General features: G+C 41.6%; 2 protein-coding genes across 3 annotated transcripts; both read left to right on the top strand.

Annotated features, from left to right (window-relative positions):
• Positions 1 to 215: 215 nt before the first annotated feature.
• Positions 216 to 9,505, top strand: lancl1 (LanC antibiotic synthetase component C-like 1 (bacterial)). Of its 2 annotated transcripts, none has more exons than XM_063467353.1 (10): positions 216 to 290; positions 631 to 785; positions 876 to 993; positions 2,466 to 2,676; positions 3,503 to 3,650; positions 3,800 to 3,946; positions 4,369 to 4,551; positions 5,515 to 5,691; positions 6,484 to 6,556; positions 8,261 to 9,505. In XM_063467353.1, the coding sequence occupies exons 2-10, from the start codon at positions 699 to 701 to the stop codon at positions 8,335 to 8,337; spliced, it is 1,221 nt and encodes a 406-aa protein (XP_063323423.1). In that variant the 5' UTR covers positions 216 to 290; positions 631 to 698; the 3' UTR covers positions 8,338 to 9,505. The 2 variants fall into 2 exon arrangements, with proteins under 2 accessions (XP_063323423.1, XP_063323424.1); XM_063467354.1 differs by having other exon boundaries at positions 224 to 298.
• Positions 9,506 to 13,686: 4,181 nt separating this feature from the next.
• On the top strand, positions 13,687 to 15,636 carry mylz3 (myosin, light polypeptide 3, skeletal muscle). Its single transcript, XM_063466147.1, is given in 5 exon segments — positions 13,687 to 13,723; positions 14,942 to 15,085; positions 15,167 to 15,337; positions 15,442 to 15,519; positions 15,608 to 15,636. Coding segments are annotated over 5 exon segments (459 nt in total).
• The last annotated feature ends 1,928 nt before the right edge of the window (positions 15,637 to 17,564 follow it).

Here is a 17,564-nt window from a genome sequence, read left to right as displayed (position 1 = left end):
GTTGAAACTGCACTTCTTTTTCGTATATTAAGATATCTCCGGGATTAGATGTGTACTTAACCTCATGTACACTGACAGAAAGGGGAGTTTCTGGCACACTTCAGATCAAACTGTGCTGTGTAGGTGGCTCACGCCACGATACAAAATGAGTTTGACGTCCCTGAGTTTCTGAGCTGCAGTACCACTCCCGCCGCAGGAGGTGTCAGTAGTGAGCAAAGCAGTGCGGATGTACCGTCAGCTAAAAGTGAAGACAAAGAAGAGTAAACGCCAACAGTGCAGCGCTTGCAAAGGTACCAAGGTGCAAATTTCTATCTTATTTTCTCACCCTGTCATAGATATTGCATAATTTTAAGTTATAAAGTCGTTCATTACTTTATAACAACATAACCATGCAGCTAGCGGCTAATGTTAGCAGCTAGCTTCAGCTGCGTAATCAGAAGCAGCGTAGTTGAGCTTAGCTGTCATGAGTTGGTGTGTGGGGGTGTGGAGCTCTGCCCAGCAGCCCCGATGCTCGTGTTGTTTTATATTCTATGTTACAGGATCGATAGTTTGCTATTTTTAGTCTTGCTTCTATTACACGGTCTTCGTCTGTGCTTCTTGCGGCTTTTATATTGCCTCTTTTCCCCGCAGATTATTTTCTGACCCAGATAAAATAAAAAATAAAAAAACAGCGCAGCAGCAGTAACAAGGCTCTGAAAATGGACACAAGAGCCTTGAAGAATCCCTACCCCGACTATGATGGGAGCCCCGCATCCACACAGGCGTTTTTTGACTTTCAGGGAAAGGTAATGCATTAAAAAGAAGTGTGTGAGCATGTCTTTCATGTCCACCATGATATTTACGGTTTTTGTTTTGTATTTTTTTTAAACCCTTAGCTCACACCAGAGTTTGCCCAGCGGCTGAGCAGCAAGATCAGCGAGCTGTTAGGTGTCATGGAGAATGGGCTTAGGTCTGCTGATCCGAGAGACTGCACTGCTTACACAGGCTGGGCAGGTGATGATAGCATTACACAGCTGGGATAAATAAGTCAAGTAGCAGGGAAATGCACGCAACTGTGCACATGCCGTGAGACTGTTCTGTCGTTTACCTGGTATGCAGCTTTACTTCAGCGAGACCTTTTTTTATGTGGACTACTAATGAACATGAATTAGTGTGTAATTATGTCTTCCAACAAACTGATACCACCTTCTAAACTGAATTAATCCATTAATAATACATAAGAGCGAGTGCCATGTTGACCCCCCCCCCCCCTCTCAAATCTTAAATACAGTGACCAAGATGGGCCGAGACATTCTGTCCACTTATGTTTTATGTATGTGGCTGGAGACTGGCCACATGGGTAGTATGCCTTAGGTGTTTGAGTGCCAAGGGGACAAATTTTAATTTGTCTGCACCTGCAGACTCAAGATATGTAAGTAAAAGAAGTAAAAACACAAAGGAAAGGGACAGCAGATTTGGATGAAATGAAAGTCAGGGCTCTTACAGGTGAATTATAGTCAGCAGCTTAGACATGCAACCCTCTCATCTCTGCATAGCTGACAAGAGCCAGCTAAACAAGAATAACAACAACAGATGGTTAGAAGCTAACATGCATCCATTCATTTTCTTCTGCGTGTCTCATTAAGAGTGAAAGGAAAGCAAGAGTTCATCCCAGCTGCCATAGGGTGTCTGTTGCAGGGCTAACACAAAGACAGACAACCATTCACACCTAGGGCCAATTTAGCATAACCTTTAACCTCCACTAACTTAACTCTACTAACTGCATGTCTTTGGACTGTGGGCAGTCTTGTCTTTTGACCACGCAGACACAGGGAGAACATCCAAACTCCACACAGAAAGTCCCCGGCCAGATGGTGGATTCAAACCCTGGACCTTCTTGCTAAGCCAACATTAAGCCAGCTAATGTTAGGCTTGAGTGTCCTAAAAATCATACTTTGCCTCCAATAAACGGTAGTTTTATAAGAGTTGTTTAAATGTCCAGGTACAACAATGTTAGAGCTGCTTCAAAGAACGTTTCGGTAAGGCTTGCTAACAGCAGCTAACAGAGGCTAACAGCAGCAAAAACAGCAGTGCTTGGAAAAGTTCAGGATATCCTCAACAACTCAGTATCACCTCAGTATCACTGTCATCAGACAGAAGGGGGCTTAAAGGACTCATCGACTCATATTAGACTTTTGCAGCCTCTTTCAGAGTAAATAAAGGTGGACACTTCTTCTTCGTCTTGAACAGCATTGACAGCTGAGGTAAACAGTACAAATACATTCAGTACAAATAAATGGCAGCCAGAGTTGTTTGTCCTAAAGCAGCGATGGTAGCTAGGATTATGCAATTGAAATGGGAGGGCTAAGAAAACAGAACTCAGTTGACTGAAATCTACTGGCATCTAATTGCAAGATACAGTATACCTTTAAATTGAGAAACATTTCTGGGGCACTTTCCAAACTTTCAACATTGTGTCTTAAAAGGCATCGCCCTGCTCTATCTGCACCTCCACGATGTGTTCAGGGAGCCCTCATTCCTTCAGAAAGCACTCGAGCATGTCACCCAGAGCCTCAAGTGCCTGACCCGGCGCCATGACGTCACCTTCCTGTGTGGGGATGCGGGGCCGCTGGCCGTGGCTGCTGTCGTCTTCTATCGCCTTCAGAGAGTGCAAGAGAGCGACGAGTGCATCAACAGGTCAGCCTCATATAAGTCGGTATAAGTAATGAATTTAGGTGTACATTAAAGTGTACTACGTAACCACCACTGTGTCTGCAGCAGTTTTCTCCTTTCTTGGAAGGTTTCTCTTTAGGAAAATGTGTTTTGATGCCAGATTTCTTCTCCTGTTTGACAGGCGATAGTTTTCCTGGCCCAAAAAAATGTCAAATGCACTAAAGAAAATACTGAAAAAGGCTTTTTATTTTATGGAGTTGCTGTGTAACGTCACTCCACTGTTACTGAAACGCTCTCTAGCACTCACATTTTCAGCATTGTTTTCCTGCAAAACCTCACCTCCTGTGAAAGACTTCTCCTTGAGAGTCTTCTGTTACAGGTTAGAGGCATGTCTGCCTCTGTGGGGATCTCCTCCATGATGTTGTGAAACACATAGAACACCAGTCTGAGCCTGTGAGCAGCAAAAAGAAACATTTTGTCCCTGTTAATAATTTAGACCCCACCCCCCACCCCGTAGCCATTAAAATATGCAGTTTGTATAGCCTACATCATTTTGTTGCGTGCCAGCATGTTTTCTTCAGTACAACTGCACTTAGTATTATTGAGGCTATTACAGCTTTATTAAGTATCTGCAGTATGAATCAAATGCACTCGAATGGAGCCGATTGGACCAGTTTAATTTCCAGCTTAATGGTCCGGATCTAGTTCATTTAACTGCCGGAGCTGGAATCGCATTTATGATATAATTAATTGTACGCGCTTATAGGTCGTCATAAATAGAAGGTCTATTTTAAGATGTGGTTCAGTGGTGCAAAAAATCTGTCACAAACTTCCTGTGCCTCTCCACCAGGCTGATGCAGTACCACCAGACGGTGGTGAAGGGTTCGGGCGGGCTGCCAGACGAGCTGCTGTATGGGCGGGTGGGCTACCTCTACTCACTGGTCTTCATCAACCAGCAGCTTGGAAAAGACAGGATTCCAGATGGATACATCCAACAGGTGAGTCAGAAACAGAGTGCGCTCAGTCCAAAGTTTTTTATTTTGTTGTATTTTCTTTGTGAGAGTGACAGTTGCCATAGAAACCTCTAGGTTTAAACCATTTTCTCTCGTTTATCTCCACTAATTTATATTTTTGCTTCCTTCCTCAGATCACCCAGGCTGTGCTGGAATCGGGTGAGCACCTCAGTAGGAAGTTCCGGGTCCAGAACCAGAGCCCCCTGATGTACGAGTGGTACCAGGAGCAGTATGTGGGGGCCGCCCACGGCCTGGCTGGCATCTACTACTTCCTCATGCAGGTAGAACAGGATCCTGGTTTTAGATGCAAGTGGAGTAGTCTTGTGTTTGTGCAGGCCATATGGGAAATAATTTTCTGTGGTTTTGCAGTAATTCGGTGTACTTTGTGGTTGTGTATAATGCACTTTCATTCGAAGGGATCTATGGCTGCACCAAGAACTCTGAAAGCTGAAGTTATTAAATTTTCAGTTATAAGAATCAAAGAAAACATACAAATCCCTCTCCTCGTTTAAGAAGCCAGCCTGCAAATATTTGTTATGCCATCTAAAAAGCTAATTATGCTAGCTCCAAAGTTAACTTTCTAATAAGTGCTCTTGTGCAGAAGCTAATCTGTCTGTTTCCAGGGTACCTCGCGCTCTACCAAAGTTGCCACCTGTCACCTTTTTTTTCCTCCGCTGAACTTGATCTAACCCCTCCTTCACAGCCTGGCTTTGTCTTCTCGGAGGAGCTCGTGCACAGGCTGGTGAAACCCAGCGTCGACCACGTCTGCCGTCTTAAGTTCCCCTCGGGAAACTACCCTCCCTGCATGGGGGACGATCGAGACCTGCTGGTGCACTGGTGCCACGGGTCTCCGGGGGTCGTGTACATGCTCCTGCAGGCCTACAAGGTAAAGACTGAGAGCTTGAAAATTTGATTACTCATTTGCAGAAAGAAACACCGAGTCTGTTCAGTCTGTTTGTGTACCAGGTCCTACATGAAACTGCATTTAGTTAGTCTGTTCACCGGAACAGTGTTAAGCAGAAAAGTCAGCAGTTGGCTAAAAGTAATGCATAAAGGTGCAGTTGTATGGATGTATTAGTTGTAAGTATGAATTTGAAGATTAAACTGCATTAATATTTTTGTTAACTGTCCATAAAATTAAATAGTTAAACAGTTAAAATGCATAACTGTGCAGAAGTCTTGAGCCACCTTTCAGCTCATTATATTTTGCTCCTTGTCAGCACCTATTTCCAGATTTCCTAGCAACATATAAAGAAATGAGGGGTGTCTCAAGACTTTTGCACAGTACTTTAGCTAGGTGAACTGGTGGATAAGCAGTTCAAACCAGTCACTAAACATTGTGGGCAGCTGTTAACTGGAATAGTCACTAAAAGCTGCGGGTAAAGGGTTGAAATAGTAAGTTGTTACTTATGGATGGTTATAAACAGTTAGCTAAGCCTAACTGACAAATTAAAGGGGTTCTGTGGGGTACTTGGACAATAAAGGTTAAAAACCACTGTCTGAGAAACACAGGGGTCATTGAAAGACTCATAGTGTCATAGTGCCATCTTGTGGTGAAGTAGAGTCATGTTTTAATCTCATAAAATTCTCCCTTTTCTGTCTAAATTGAATAATATTGCCAATGAATGACATTTAAAGGACAAACAGTCCTCACAGAACATATCCACAGAACAATTTATTTGTAGTATTTCTTAACTTATCGTGCTACATGAGACAGAGGGTATCGTTTATACAGTACCGCTAAGGTTCTCTGTTTAACTTGGAGGGTTTTTTTAATTCAGATCTCACAGAAATCAAGATCTGCTTTATGCTTATCACAGTTAAGATGATGACATGTCCCTCATTCCAGGCTTTCAGAGTTCCTCAGTACCTGGGCGACGCTCTGCAGTGCGGGGAGGTGGTGTGGTGGTACGGCCTGCTGAAAAAGGGCTACGGCCTGTGCCATGGCGCGGCTGGTAACGCCTACACCTTCTTGGCGTTGTACCGGCATACGCAGGATCCGAAGCACCTGTACAGAGCCTGCATGGTGAGAAGACATAAAAGCTCTTTAATAATGTAATCACTCCCGGGCTGCAGTGGCCATTCGACTGATCAAATAACTGCAAATATTAATTGCGTCGCACCAGCAGTGCATCCATCATAATTAGTGTCCAAAGGCTTGATTAATGCTCCACTGTCTGACGCTGTAGAGTTATGACTAGGGCTTCCTCATAAGAGCGGGACGTTTTTTATCCCTGAAATTTTAATGTGTTTGTAGAAAGCCACGAGAAGTCGTTTTATAATTCCATTTTTGAGTCTCTGTCGCGTCCTCCCTCGACGCTCAACGACTTTGATGTGAGACGCAAAAGTCATATTGAACTTCAGTTCAAAGCTTAACCAATCAGAACGCAGTTGGTCACTCGCCAGCCCTAAAATTGAAAATTATTCCAGAAACGATGGGCATGTGAGAGGCAGGGCCTTTTATGTTTATTGACAGCAGGTCGGTCGCTGTCTGTGCGAGTTGGCGTCAAAGCGTGGCTCGCTAGCCGCTAGCGAGCTGGTCTTGGATGCACTCCAGATGGCGAGAGTTCCACGTGTGCTTTCATTAATATGAATCTATTCATAGATGGAAATAGACTCTTCAGATGTGTTGCCTGGCCTCCAGTACATCCTCCAAGCACAACATTGTGGTCGTAATCCGATACATCGACAGATGCTCGGATTTCACGGAGAAGGGCCCGATTTTTAGGACTTGTTGACATTTGCTCACTGTTCTCCGGAGACGGATCAGTGGTCCAGTGTCATTATTGTTGTAACATTACTTTCTCTTTCGCTGCAGTTTGCAGACTGGTGTATGAACTACGGCAAACATGGATGTCGGACACCAGACACTCCCTTCTCTCTCTTTGAAGGTAATGCATAATGGCAGATCCAACCTCCCAAAAATATCATGTTATGCGCAAAGGGCATTTTTTAAGTTTTTGTTACATGTGTCACAGATTACAAGGTAAACTAAGCACTACACTTTTAGTGATGCCATTTTTCTGGCTTTGGTACACCGTTAGATATTTAAGACTTGCTGTTGCCAGGTTGCAGGCATGGCTTACATTGTAGTAAGAATTACAAGTGCATATAAATGAGTCATGCTGTGAGATTACAGGAGTAGTGCAGTGGAAATTGAATAAGATTATTTGAAAGGAGCTAAATTGGCTTCTGTGGTAAGAAATACGAAGTTGGCAGAACTTGTAATCACAGCCAGCTGCTTCACACATGTTCATCTGTCCCTCACACATAAATGCACAATATACTGCCAGAAGTATTCACTCGTCTGCCTTCACACACACATGAACGTGAGCGACATCCCATTCTTAACCCATCGGGTTTAATATGATGTCAGATCATGCTTTCGCAGCTATAACAGTTTCAACTCTTCCTGGAAGTCTTTCCGCAGGTTTAGGAGTGTTTATGGGAATTTCTGACCGTTCTTCGAGAAGCACATTTGTGAGGTCAGGCACTGATGTTGGACAAGAAGGCCTGGCTCACAGTCTCCGCTCTAATTCATCCCAAAGCTGTTCTGTCGGGTTAAAGTGTGATTCGTCACTCCAGACAACACGTCTCAGTGTTGAAACCAATTCCATAAAGCTCTCTCCATACTGTTCTTGAACTAATCAGAGGCCACATGAAGTTTGGAGGTCTGTAGCGATTGACTGTGCAAAAAGTTGGTGACCTCTGCGCACCATCCGCTTCAACGCACTCTACCATCTACCACTTCATGGCTGAGTTGCCATCATTCCCAATTGCTTCCATTTTGCTATAATCCCGCTAACAGCTGACTGTGGAATATTTAGTAGTGAGGAACTTTCACGACTGGACTTGTTGCACACATGCCATCTTATCACAGTAACACTCTGGAAGTCACTGAGCTGCTAGAAGCAGTCTGCAGGCCTAGGTGTTTGATTTTATACACCTGTTGCCATGGAAATTATTGGAACACCTGATTTTGAATGGGCGAGTGAATACTTTCTGCAGTGCAGTGTTAAAGCTGCCAGGGTTGCAGGTTTAACAAAAAGGGTACAAATATCAGCTTTCTAATAATTACATCAACCAAACTGATTCTCCTGTTACTAAGTGAATGTAGAAAACTGATAAGCTGCCTTACCAAAGTCAGTTTTTAGTGATAGTGGATGTATCCGCTGTAATATTAAATTATGAGATAATGCTATAGCTATATTTCTGTACAACACACAGACGAATGTGTTTTTACTAGAGAAACATATAAATAAAATACCAGAATCTTCAAAGTCTTTGGATTTCTGCCCCAACAACAGAAACGTGGTGGAGAGGTTCAGTTCAGTCTCTAGCAACAGCAGTCAGCTCCAGCTGTCTGGGTAGTCTGTCTTAGAGACGATTCAAAGTCCTGCTTTGGTAATCATTCAAATATAACTGTATTTAAAAAAAAAAAAAACATAATCACTCATAAGTAAAGTATATAATTCATCTGATAGGAATAAGTGATATATGCATGAGACCACAGCTAGCTGACTGGGGAGGCCAGATTATTGGTCGTCTATCTACGGAAACTAAACTAACTGAACAGTGTCCCTTCTTCTTATCAGGCATGGCGGGCACCATCTACTTCCTGGCTGACCTTCTGCATCCAATGAGCGCCCGCTTCCCGGCCTTTGAGGTGTAGAAAGTGTCCGCGGGTAATGCTCCCAGACCCACGCTGGAAATCATTGAATAAGAAGACCCACACCGCTCTGCTCTTTGTCACACATGGGCACTGCAGTCATGACGGCTGGCTTTTAATTCAACATTCGGACATTGTGCCATGTTTTTCCTGCTTTTCCCACGTGGAAACGTCATGTCTTATTAACAAGAAATTTCCTGTAATGTTTTGGAAACGTGTCAAGGTTGTGAGCTTCCCTAGCATGCCCCAGCAACTCCTGCTCTGTGAACTAAAAGGAAGGGAACTAATTTTAAAATAAAAATGTGGGAAAGCTGACTGTAATTTTTTTTTTTTAGCACTTAGCTGTATATATCTGTCTGCTGTCTGTAAGTTTAAATGCTTTTGTTTTCTATTGTCTTACTTGTTTTGGGTGTAGAAATGTCTGGTGCAATGCTCTGTTGCATTCCACCAGACATAACACAGCTGCCTGGTTTGTCGATGTTGTGCAGCGGTGAAGAAAAAGCACAGAGGGGCAGCAGAGAGCCACAAAGTTCACTCAGTGGTGACTTCATTAGCAGTGTATTTATATCTCATCAGATGTATTTTTTTTTTCATTATCATTTGGTGTATGCAAACAAAATTTGGGTTTAAACTGGCTTTAAGTGATAAATATTGTATTGCAGTGAGTTGAATTTTCTCTTTTTCTTCCTCTGTGGGACCATTAGCTCATCTAATCCAGTCTTTTCCATATAAGGCTCATGTGCCAGGCTGAAAACCAAGCAGCAACACAATGCCATCTCTCTTTTTTAAGCTCCCTGCCAGAGCTTCTTTATGACCCAAGGCCAGCTTGGTAGGAGGAGGTGGTGAAGGGGGAGGTGGCTACTGTACCAGAGAGTCTTGAGACCCCAGTCTCCGCAGAGCAAACGCAGCGTAGGAGAAACTCAACACTACCAGTGGGAATGAGAGTAAAAATAGAGCTCATCTGTCCAGGAGGGGAGTGGTCTCCAAAGGCATGTGCTTCACTGTGGTTCACGCGCTCCTACAAGTGTCCTCCAACGTGTCCGTTCTGATGCTCAGCAGCTGATTGCTTTGTGTTACATAGACGATGACAACTTAGGCAGCCTAGCAGCACTATAAGTGAATTATCTAATTGTGTCTGCTGTCACAATATAAATGCACTGACCTTTTCTTATAGATTTGTCTTTCCTTCCTTTTGGACCTACTTTAGAGAAAAAATTTCTTCTATTTTAACAATCGTGTATATATATATATATATAGATATATATACTTGACCAAAAGGCCAAAAAATGTTTATGGAAATCTGCTGTATTCTTACAGCTGGTTGTACTTAAGGAAGATCACAAGCATGTTGTAATGTGCAAAAGTCTTGTTCCATCCCTCATTTCTTGGTGTTTAAGGCAAAAACAGAGTTTGTACAAGTCTATCGAGCTTGAAAGTCAACATTTGGTGTGACCACCTTTATTCTTCAGCACAGTCTGAACTCTCTTAGGCAGCTTTCTTATTATTTCTTTAAGTCGTCTTCTGGAATAGTTCTCCAGGCTTCTTGAAGGACATTCAAAGCTCTTCTTTGGATGTTTAAGGACAGGACTTTTAAATCTTGTCCATCTGTAGTTGATTTTTCAGGTCTGACACTTCTACTTTGGTCCTCGACTCCAGTTTCCTCAAATCTTTTAAGGATATCCTGCACACCATATGCACTGGAGACCTATTGCTCAACACCAACTGACCGCAAGAAAGTCTCGCTCCTTGGAAGCAAAGTATTATATATTACTTTTGCACAGTACTGTAGCTGGTATTTATACATAATTGGCATGATATTCTTCATTAGTAAGTTTATATTAATGAAACACGCAGACATATATAGTCTCCCTCTCAACCAATCTGCCCTGAGCCTTCTACAACACTCAGTGTTAACACACAGGGATCACTGCTTCTAGGCTGTTACCCACATGGAGTCACATGTATGTGACAGCAGAGATGAGCATATATTTAACCTAAAGCATGAAAAAAAAAAAAGCCAAACAGATTTCTTCTATGAAATTCTCAGCTTTTTAAATTTTCAGCAAATTTTATATTTGAAATAATAGTTTGTATCAATGGTACTGTCAAGTTGACAAGTAGACTTTCATAAAAACAATACTATACCAGAAAGACTGTACTGACGATACAGGCCCTGAAGCAGAATGCCAAACCAGCAATAAACACACCAGTGATCACTGACATGATTTGAACCAATGAACATGACTAAAATGACCTGTGAACACCAGAGCCTCCTTGTTGTTTGGACCTATGGGTAGTTCCAAATAGAAAAAGAACTGCCAGAGGAACTGAACAATCTAAATTAAGGATGGAAAAAGGATACAAGAAGACTGGCGACCGACAGAAAGTCAGTCGAAGCACAGCTGCAGCAATAATCGTGCTAACCAGACCTCCTAAAATGACACCATGGGCAGTGCATTACTTGCACAGTCTAGCTCTGAGAAAGCTAGCGCTTCAGATTTGGCACAGGGTTTATAGATGGAAATGGCTCACAACACATAGCATAATGCCATCCTCTATGGACAGCACCCTAAGTGAAAAAACACTGCTGGCTCTTTAAAGGAACACTCCAAGATTGAATTTTGCTAAAGAATTCCAAAAGAAGACTTATGAAAGTTGGGCGGACGCGGTCCACAGACGATATCCATGTGAAATGTTTTGGGAAGACTGGTAGATTGTGTATATACCAAAATACTGGTTGATGGGATGGCTCCCAGTCTGCAGAGGCCTAACAGAACAATGAGGAAACTGCCAGAATCACACTACAACCTGTCCTAGTATGTTGTCAGACTTGAATCCAATAATCACCTTTTTAAAGAGAAAAGCAGAGCAGCTGAAATCAAAGAATATCAGGAATCTGCCAATACTGGCGTCCCTCCAAACAGACAGCAATGAACAAATTATTTTAAAAAATGAAAGATTCGTATGAATCTGACAGCCTCTAACCAATCAAAGACTCTTATTATCTCTATTTTCCCTGTCTTGTCTTTATTTCTGCCTCCTTTTCTCAGTAGGTTTTTTTTTGTTGCCTTCTTTGTGCCTGTTTCATGTAGCTCCTATGATGCTGTACTACCTACTTGCCAACTGTTTACTTTCAGGGTCTGGTCACTATCTCCTACCTTCATTTGTGGTTCTGCCCTGTGATACCAAACTAATTATCTAATTCGAACCAAGAGTCAAATTCTACCCAAAAAAACTTACATTTTTAAAAATTTCTGCGACCCTGAACTGATTGGATGGATGGATGGATGGATGGATGGATGGATGGATGGATGGATGGATGGATGGATGGATGGATGGATGGATGGACGGACGGACGGATGTCAGCACAACTTAGAGTTGGGAGGATGGATGGATTGATTCAATTAGATTTATTATTTATCCTTTCAGAAATTTGTGCGACTGTCAGACAAATAACCACAACAACAATATCACAGTTACAGACATTAAAGACATCTATGTCATCCCACATCATAACAAATATCACCTGGATTTGTTCAGCAGAGTTGTACAAGGTATAAACGACCTTGGGGCGCGAGGTCCTCACAAAACTGGTGTACTGCTGTCTTGACTATGATGACTGTGTGTTACGTCTCTGTGAATGTCTCGCCCCGTCCCATCACTCATGACTCCCAAAGTTGGCACATACTATGCTGTTGCTGACCTCTTACTGCCCATTTTTACAAGCCTACTGAGTTTGTTCTTATAAACCACAGAGAGTGAAAACACCAGACAATAAAAGAAAAAGTTAAAAGGCTTTCTACAGATAAACGATTAAAAAGAACCTCTATGCATCTATGAATCTAAACTGTTGGGTAATAATTGTATATGAGGATTAGTTACTATTACTTACATAAAGTAAGGATAACCTTGTTGCTTTTGAAATTGTGATTTGTAATAGGTGGGCTATAAATAACTTGAAAAATGAAACTGCACTTGGAGAATCGCAGGTAATGATATACTATAAAGTCAATAAAATGCAAAGTGCAAAGAATTTTTTCCAGTTTTTTAAATTAAGTTTGTTACATCAAAAAATGTATCGAGAAATTCATTTATTAAGATTAATCTTATTGGTTCTTTCTGTTCCACTGTCAGCACCATGGAGAGCTCTGCTGAAGATGGAAATGCCAATGAAATTGACTTTTAAAAACGTCATTTATTGTGCTATGAATGTAGTTCTTAATAACATAACCTACATTATGTAAGCTTAACTTTGCTCCAGTGTATTTGCCTATTTATTAATGGACAAACTGATCAATTTTTAGTTAGTTGAAGCCAGCAAATCTGCACATTATGAATTTATTTGTTACTTGTCCTATTCTGAGGGTAGCGCTGTGAGAGCAGATCTTTTCAATTCTTTAGAATTGTTAAAAAACCTGTTGTTTTCATGTTATCTGCCGCTCAGTGTCAATGTTTTTAACACATACCTGAATGGAGTGAACTTTTCAATCGATTTCCCCCCTTCTGTTATTTAACCATAAGAGGAGGAGCAGTGGGGCTGTTTAAAAATACCACCCTGTAAATGAGCTCCTCGCACCTGGAGCCCTCCTCAAGTGAGCCTCAAGGAAGCTGAGTTTTCTGCATTTTCACTCACCAGCTGTACATCTCTTTCCAGAGGAGAGAAGTCTAAGTGTCAATGTTGCCGAAAGCATTTCGGTTGAAATTGTAATGCATTCACAGACTCTTTGAAATCTTGCAACCGTTCTTTCAGCCTTCTAAAAATAGCCCTGTCCCCTTCTAAAGGCCTACTCCCACTGCTCCGAGGGCGTACAGCTCTCCTTTCCGTTTGCCCTAAGAAAGTTAAAGATGTTCCAATGTGTCATCTGATCTGCCCATTAGCATATGTGACATCACATGCCCGGAATAAATAAGAGGGGTGCTTTGACCATGGCTAAGGACCACACTGTCTTGGGACTTCAGCTTCTCATCTCCTCCAGCTCCTGCTCTCCAAAATGGTGTGTACGAACTTCTGTTTTGGACCTTTTGGGTGGGGCATTGCTGATGGAGTTACCTTTTTTTCCTTTTAATTGGTTTGGATATGAGCTCGATAATGACCCCAAAATTGAGACTTTTGCTAGTGAGGCAAAATGAAGACTTGCACCCAGGACTAGAGTCTTGGAATGCATTCACATGTCTATGTTTAATGTCTAAAAAGGCTAATATTCTAATACAAAGAGGCCGTTTTATAGTTTCAGCATCCATCATGTGTTCAGAATCCTTTTGGACAGTTACGTAAGCTGGATATACTCATTTTGTTTTTCTTTATTTCTCTGTTTTCTGTGTGTTTGTGTATTTGTTAATGTGCCTTTTTAAATGTGACAGACTGAGTTCACACCGGACCAGATTGAGGGTAAGTGAAGAAAAAGAAAAAGAGAAATTTTGCCTCATATGTGAAGGCACCAACCTCTCAGTCAATGTGCTGGTAGGTATTTACGTCTAGCTTTTGCAATTGTCACACGAAACAAACTCTCAGAGTAGCTCCAAGCTTACTTAGATGAACTTTTAAACTGATTGAAGTGCTAGAAAAGTGGAAGCAGAGGATGAAGAGCGCCATGCCATTCTACCAACTTCTCCAGCTGTCGGGAAAGATTTCAGACATGTCTATTCTCAGCCTTGTCTTGCGAGTCGCCATGGTCCTTATTGAGGAGGGGCATTAATCCTTAGGTCAGGGATTAAGATGCAGTGCTGGTGGCATCAGCTTACACAAGAATCTGAATCACCCCATACCTTTTTTGTTTAACTGCCGAAAGACATGTCCTCTATAAACATGCCCTATGGGATATATTAGGAGTCCCCATTTGGACATGGATACTTTTGTGTAGTTAAAACTCTTCCAGTTGTGTATCATAGACTTGCAGGCAAACCTTTAACGCGTTTTCAATCAGGCTTATTTGTTTAGTGCTGCTTCTGCACATTCTGGTACAGCTATACTATATGTCTAACATTAAGTTCCTTTCCAAGTCACGGTGTTAGTTACGGCCCAGTCAGCATTCTTGGGTTTGACTGCACGGGGGGCTATGTCTCTAAATGGCCTGCGTTTCTCTGTCAGGGTGTATCAGTTTGCTCGCAATGTTGCTGTAAATGCAAGTGGAGGCAGGAATGTAGAAGGACGGGGTGGGTCGAGTGTGGTGGAAGGGTACAACTGCTGTTCAGAAGCCACACGAACACATTAATCTGTCAAAAAGGTCACTTTGAGTTCCTGGTGGGATTCACAGACATAGCCAACCATTGTCTGGGCCCCCAGTTGGTGCCTTCCTCTTCACAGCTGTCCCTCTCAATTAGCTGAGAACAATGACAGAATTATGTGGCTTTTACTGTCTTTAATCTTCCTCTACATTGTGGCACTGTGCAACTGACATAGATGACTAGTAGTAACACTGTAATAGATAGAGTAGGAAACCCAAAGGGGATGGATCTAACACAGCAAAGAAAACATGGATGTCATGCCACAACAATAATATCAATTATAACATTTGGATGGAACAAAAAAAAAAACTCTTATTGTTGAAGCCTTAACTATAAGTCCTGAAGCACTTGTACTCAACTTTGTTTCTCTCCTCCTGGCCAGACTTCAAGGAGGCTTTTGGTCTCTTTGACAGAGTTGGTGACAGCCAGGTGGCCTACAACCAGGTGGCTGACATCATGCGTGCTCTGGGCCAGAATCCCACCAACGGGGCCGTTAATAAGATTCTGGGCAACCCAACTGCTGACGGTGAGACATAAACTGTTTTTTCTAACACAAAAGAGCAGTCTGTGTCATGGTATGTGTAATAATTTGGTGTGCTATCAACAGACTTGGCCAACAAGAGGCTCAACTTCGACGCTTTCTTGCCTATGCTGAAGGAGATCGACGCTCAACCCAAGGGAACCTATGATGACTACGTTGAGGGTCTGCGCGTCTTCGACAAGGAGGGCAATGGCACAGTCATGGGTGCTGAGCTGCGTATTGTGCTGTCCACTCTGGGTGAGCCTCCTAAATTTAGAAGCACACACATATAGTTTGCTTAGCATGCAATAGTGAGTGAAATGGAAAACATATCCCTGACATGGATCGTTGTGCATCCACAGGAGAGAAGATGAACGAGCAAGAGATTGATGCCCTTATGGCCGGCCAGGAGGACGAGAACGGCAGTGTGCACTATGAGGGTAAGACCGGACTTCAAACCATTCCACTTCCTTTTTTTTTTTTTTTTTGAATTTCCAGGAAGCTAAATATTTGAACTTCTTCCTGCAGCTTTCGTCAAGCACATCATGTCTGTGTAAGAGGCCAGCAGCGAGAGTGCTGAAGAAACTGTAGCTCGCCTACAGACAGCCCCACAGTGTTCGTGACATCTACACTGTTTCAAAGACCAACCACGGAAAGACAAGGACTATGTACAAGGGATGTTGAAGCACGCCCATTTTTTTGTTTTGTTTATTTTGTTTTCTTTTCCATTTCGTCTCTCACCCTCCTCTCTTGGGACATCGCCATCACCTCTCCATTGTAGACCTCCATCACTCGGCCTCTACTTCCCCCCACTGGGGCGCGTCTCCACTCACCACATGGGGTGAGGAACGGGGGAAAAGGGGTGACCACTCATCAAGTGAGGGTAGATCCCTCCATTCCCACCGCCACCTCATTCAGTCACGCCATCACTGGCCCAGCAATGCCAAAGGTGCTGGAGAATGGTTGTGGTCAGAGCGCCAGAGCTCCCTCCTTCCCTGAAAAGTTGTATTTATTTTCACTCTCTTCATTTGAGAATAAACTTTTCCAACGTACATCCCATCTGGGTTGATTCTTGATCTTTCATTGCCCACATGCTCTTGTAGACTGCAAGCTGCAGGTCTCAGATTGAAGAAATTTATGTAAAAAGGTTGATGCTTAACAAAAGGCTATGGGTAAGATAGAGCCAAAAAAGAAAGCATAAATTGTTAAATACATTTAAAAAGGAAAAGGGTCAGAAAGTGAATTAAGAACTGAAGAATTAGCTTTAAGTATAGCCAAGTAACTATAAACAATAAAATTGTTAAATATACATAATGAAACAATAATGGACACCGATGTGTAGCTAAAATAATCAGTTTGTAAATAATTCTGCAAAAATGTATATTAGCTAAAATTATGGAATAACAATACAACAGTCTAATTGTTCAACTGTTCGATTTTTTAACAATTAGGGTACAGTGAGCAAAGAATGATTAAACAGCTAAAAATCTATCCTAGATATATTGGGGTGATCACTGTAATACGATAGCTAGCTAAAATTATGAAAAGCTATGGGATACTTCCATGTAGCTAGCAGTTCTATTGTTAGCTAACATTATAGTTAAAACACATAACAGTTTGGACACAGTTAAAAAAAAAATTAGCTAAATAAATTGGATTTCAATAGTAGTTATACTATAGCAGCTAGCTACTGAATTGGAAACAAAAACTAGAATTTACATTATTGCTAACAGTACAAGCAAAATTGTTAGCAATATATAATAAAACATCATTTTAGTCCATTAAAACGATAAAGTCAAAAAGACAGAATGAAGAATAATAAAATAGTGTCTACCAGCTACTTTAAAAAAAACAAAAATTCTAATTTTATTTGCACTTATTTAAGGTTAGTTTGGTTAGTCTAAATGTAGATTACTTACCAAACGCACATACAATATATGAGATTTTAAATTGAAATTTTACAAAAATATATTTCTGTCATATTGGTTCTCTCTAAAAATGAGATATTCCTAGATATCTACATATTGAAAGATATTCATACAATTTATTTAATATCCAAATGAATGTTACACAGAAAGTAACGGTTATGGACTGCAACAGTTAAAACTGAGACTTCAGCTGGATTTGATCCAAAGTGGTTCCTTCATTTGTTTTTACGTTCAAAGGATCCAGCCAGCACGAAAAATCATAGAGAGTCCATGTAGGTCCAACACTAAAAGCGAACATAAAACATTAAACATCAGACAAAGAGAGAGAGAAAACAAAGTGGGGGAAAAAGAACCATAACATTAAAACTTGAAAACAGTCTGTGTGTGTGTGTGTGTGTGTGTGTGTGTGTGTGTGTGTGTGTGTGTGTGTGTGTGTGTGAAATAAATTAAGAGTAATAAATTACTCACAAGGAAAAATGGAACAATTTACATTGCAAACTTGTTCTAATATGTAGTTGTTGTGCATTCACTGAAAACTCTTTACAGTGACTGTAAAA

The sequence above is a fragment of the Pelmatolapia mariae genome, linkage group LG23 (genome assembly GCF_036321145.2).
Source record: "Pelmatolapia mariae isolate MD_Pm_ZW linkage group LG23, Pm_UMD_F_2, whole genome shotgun sequence".
Classification (NCBI taxonomy): domain Eukaryota; kingdom Metazoa; phylum Chordata; class Actinopteri; order Cichliformes; family Cichlidae; genus Pelmatolapia; species Pelmatolapia mariae.
Note: the sequence above shows the minus strand (reverse complement) of the source record. Positions and strands in the feature narration are given on the sequence as shown.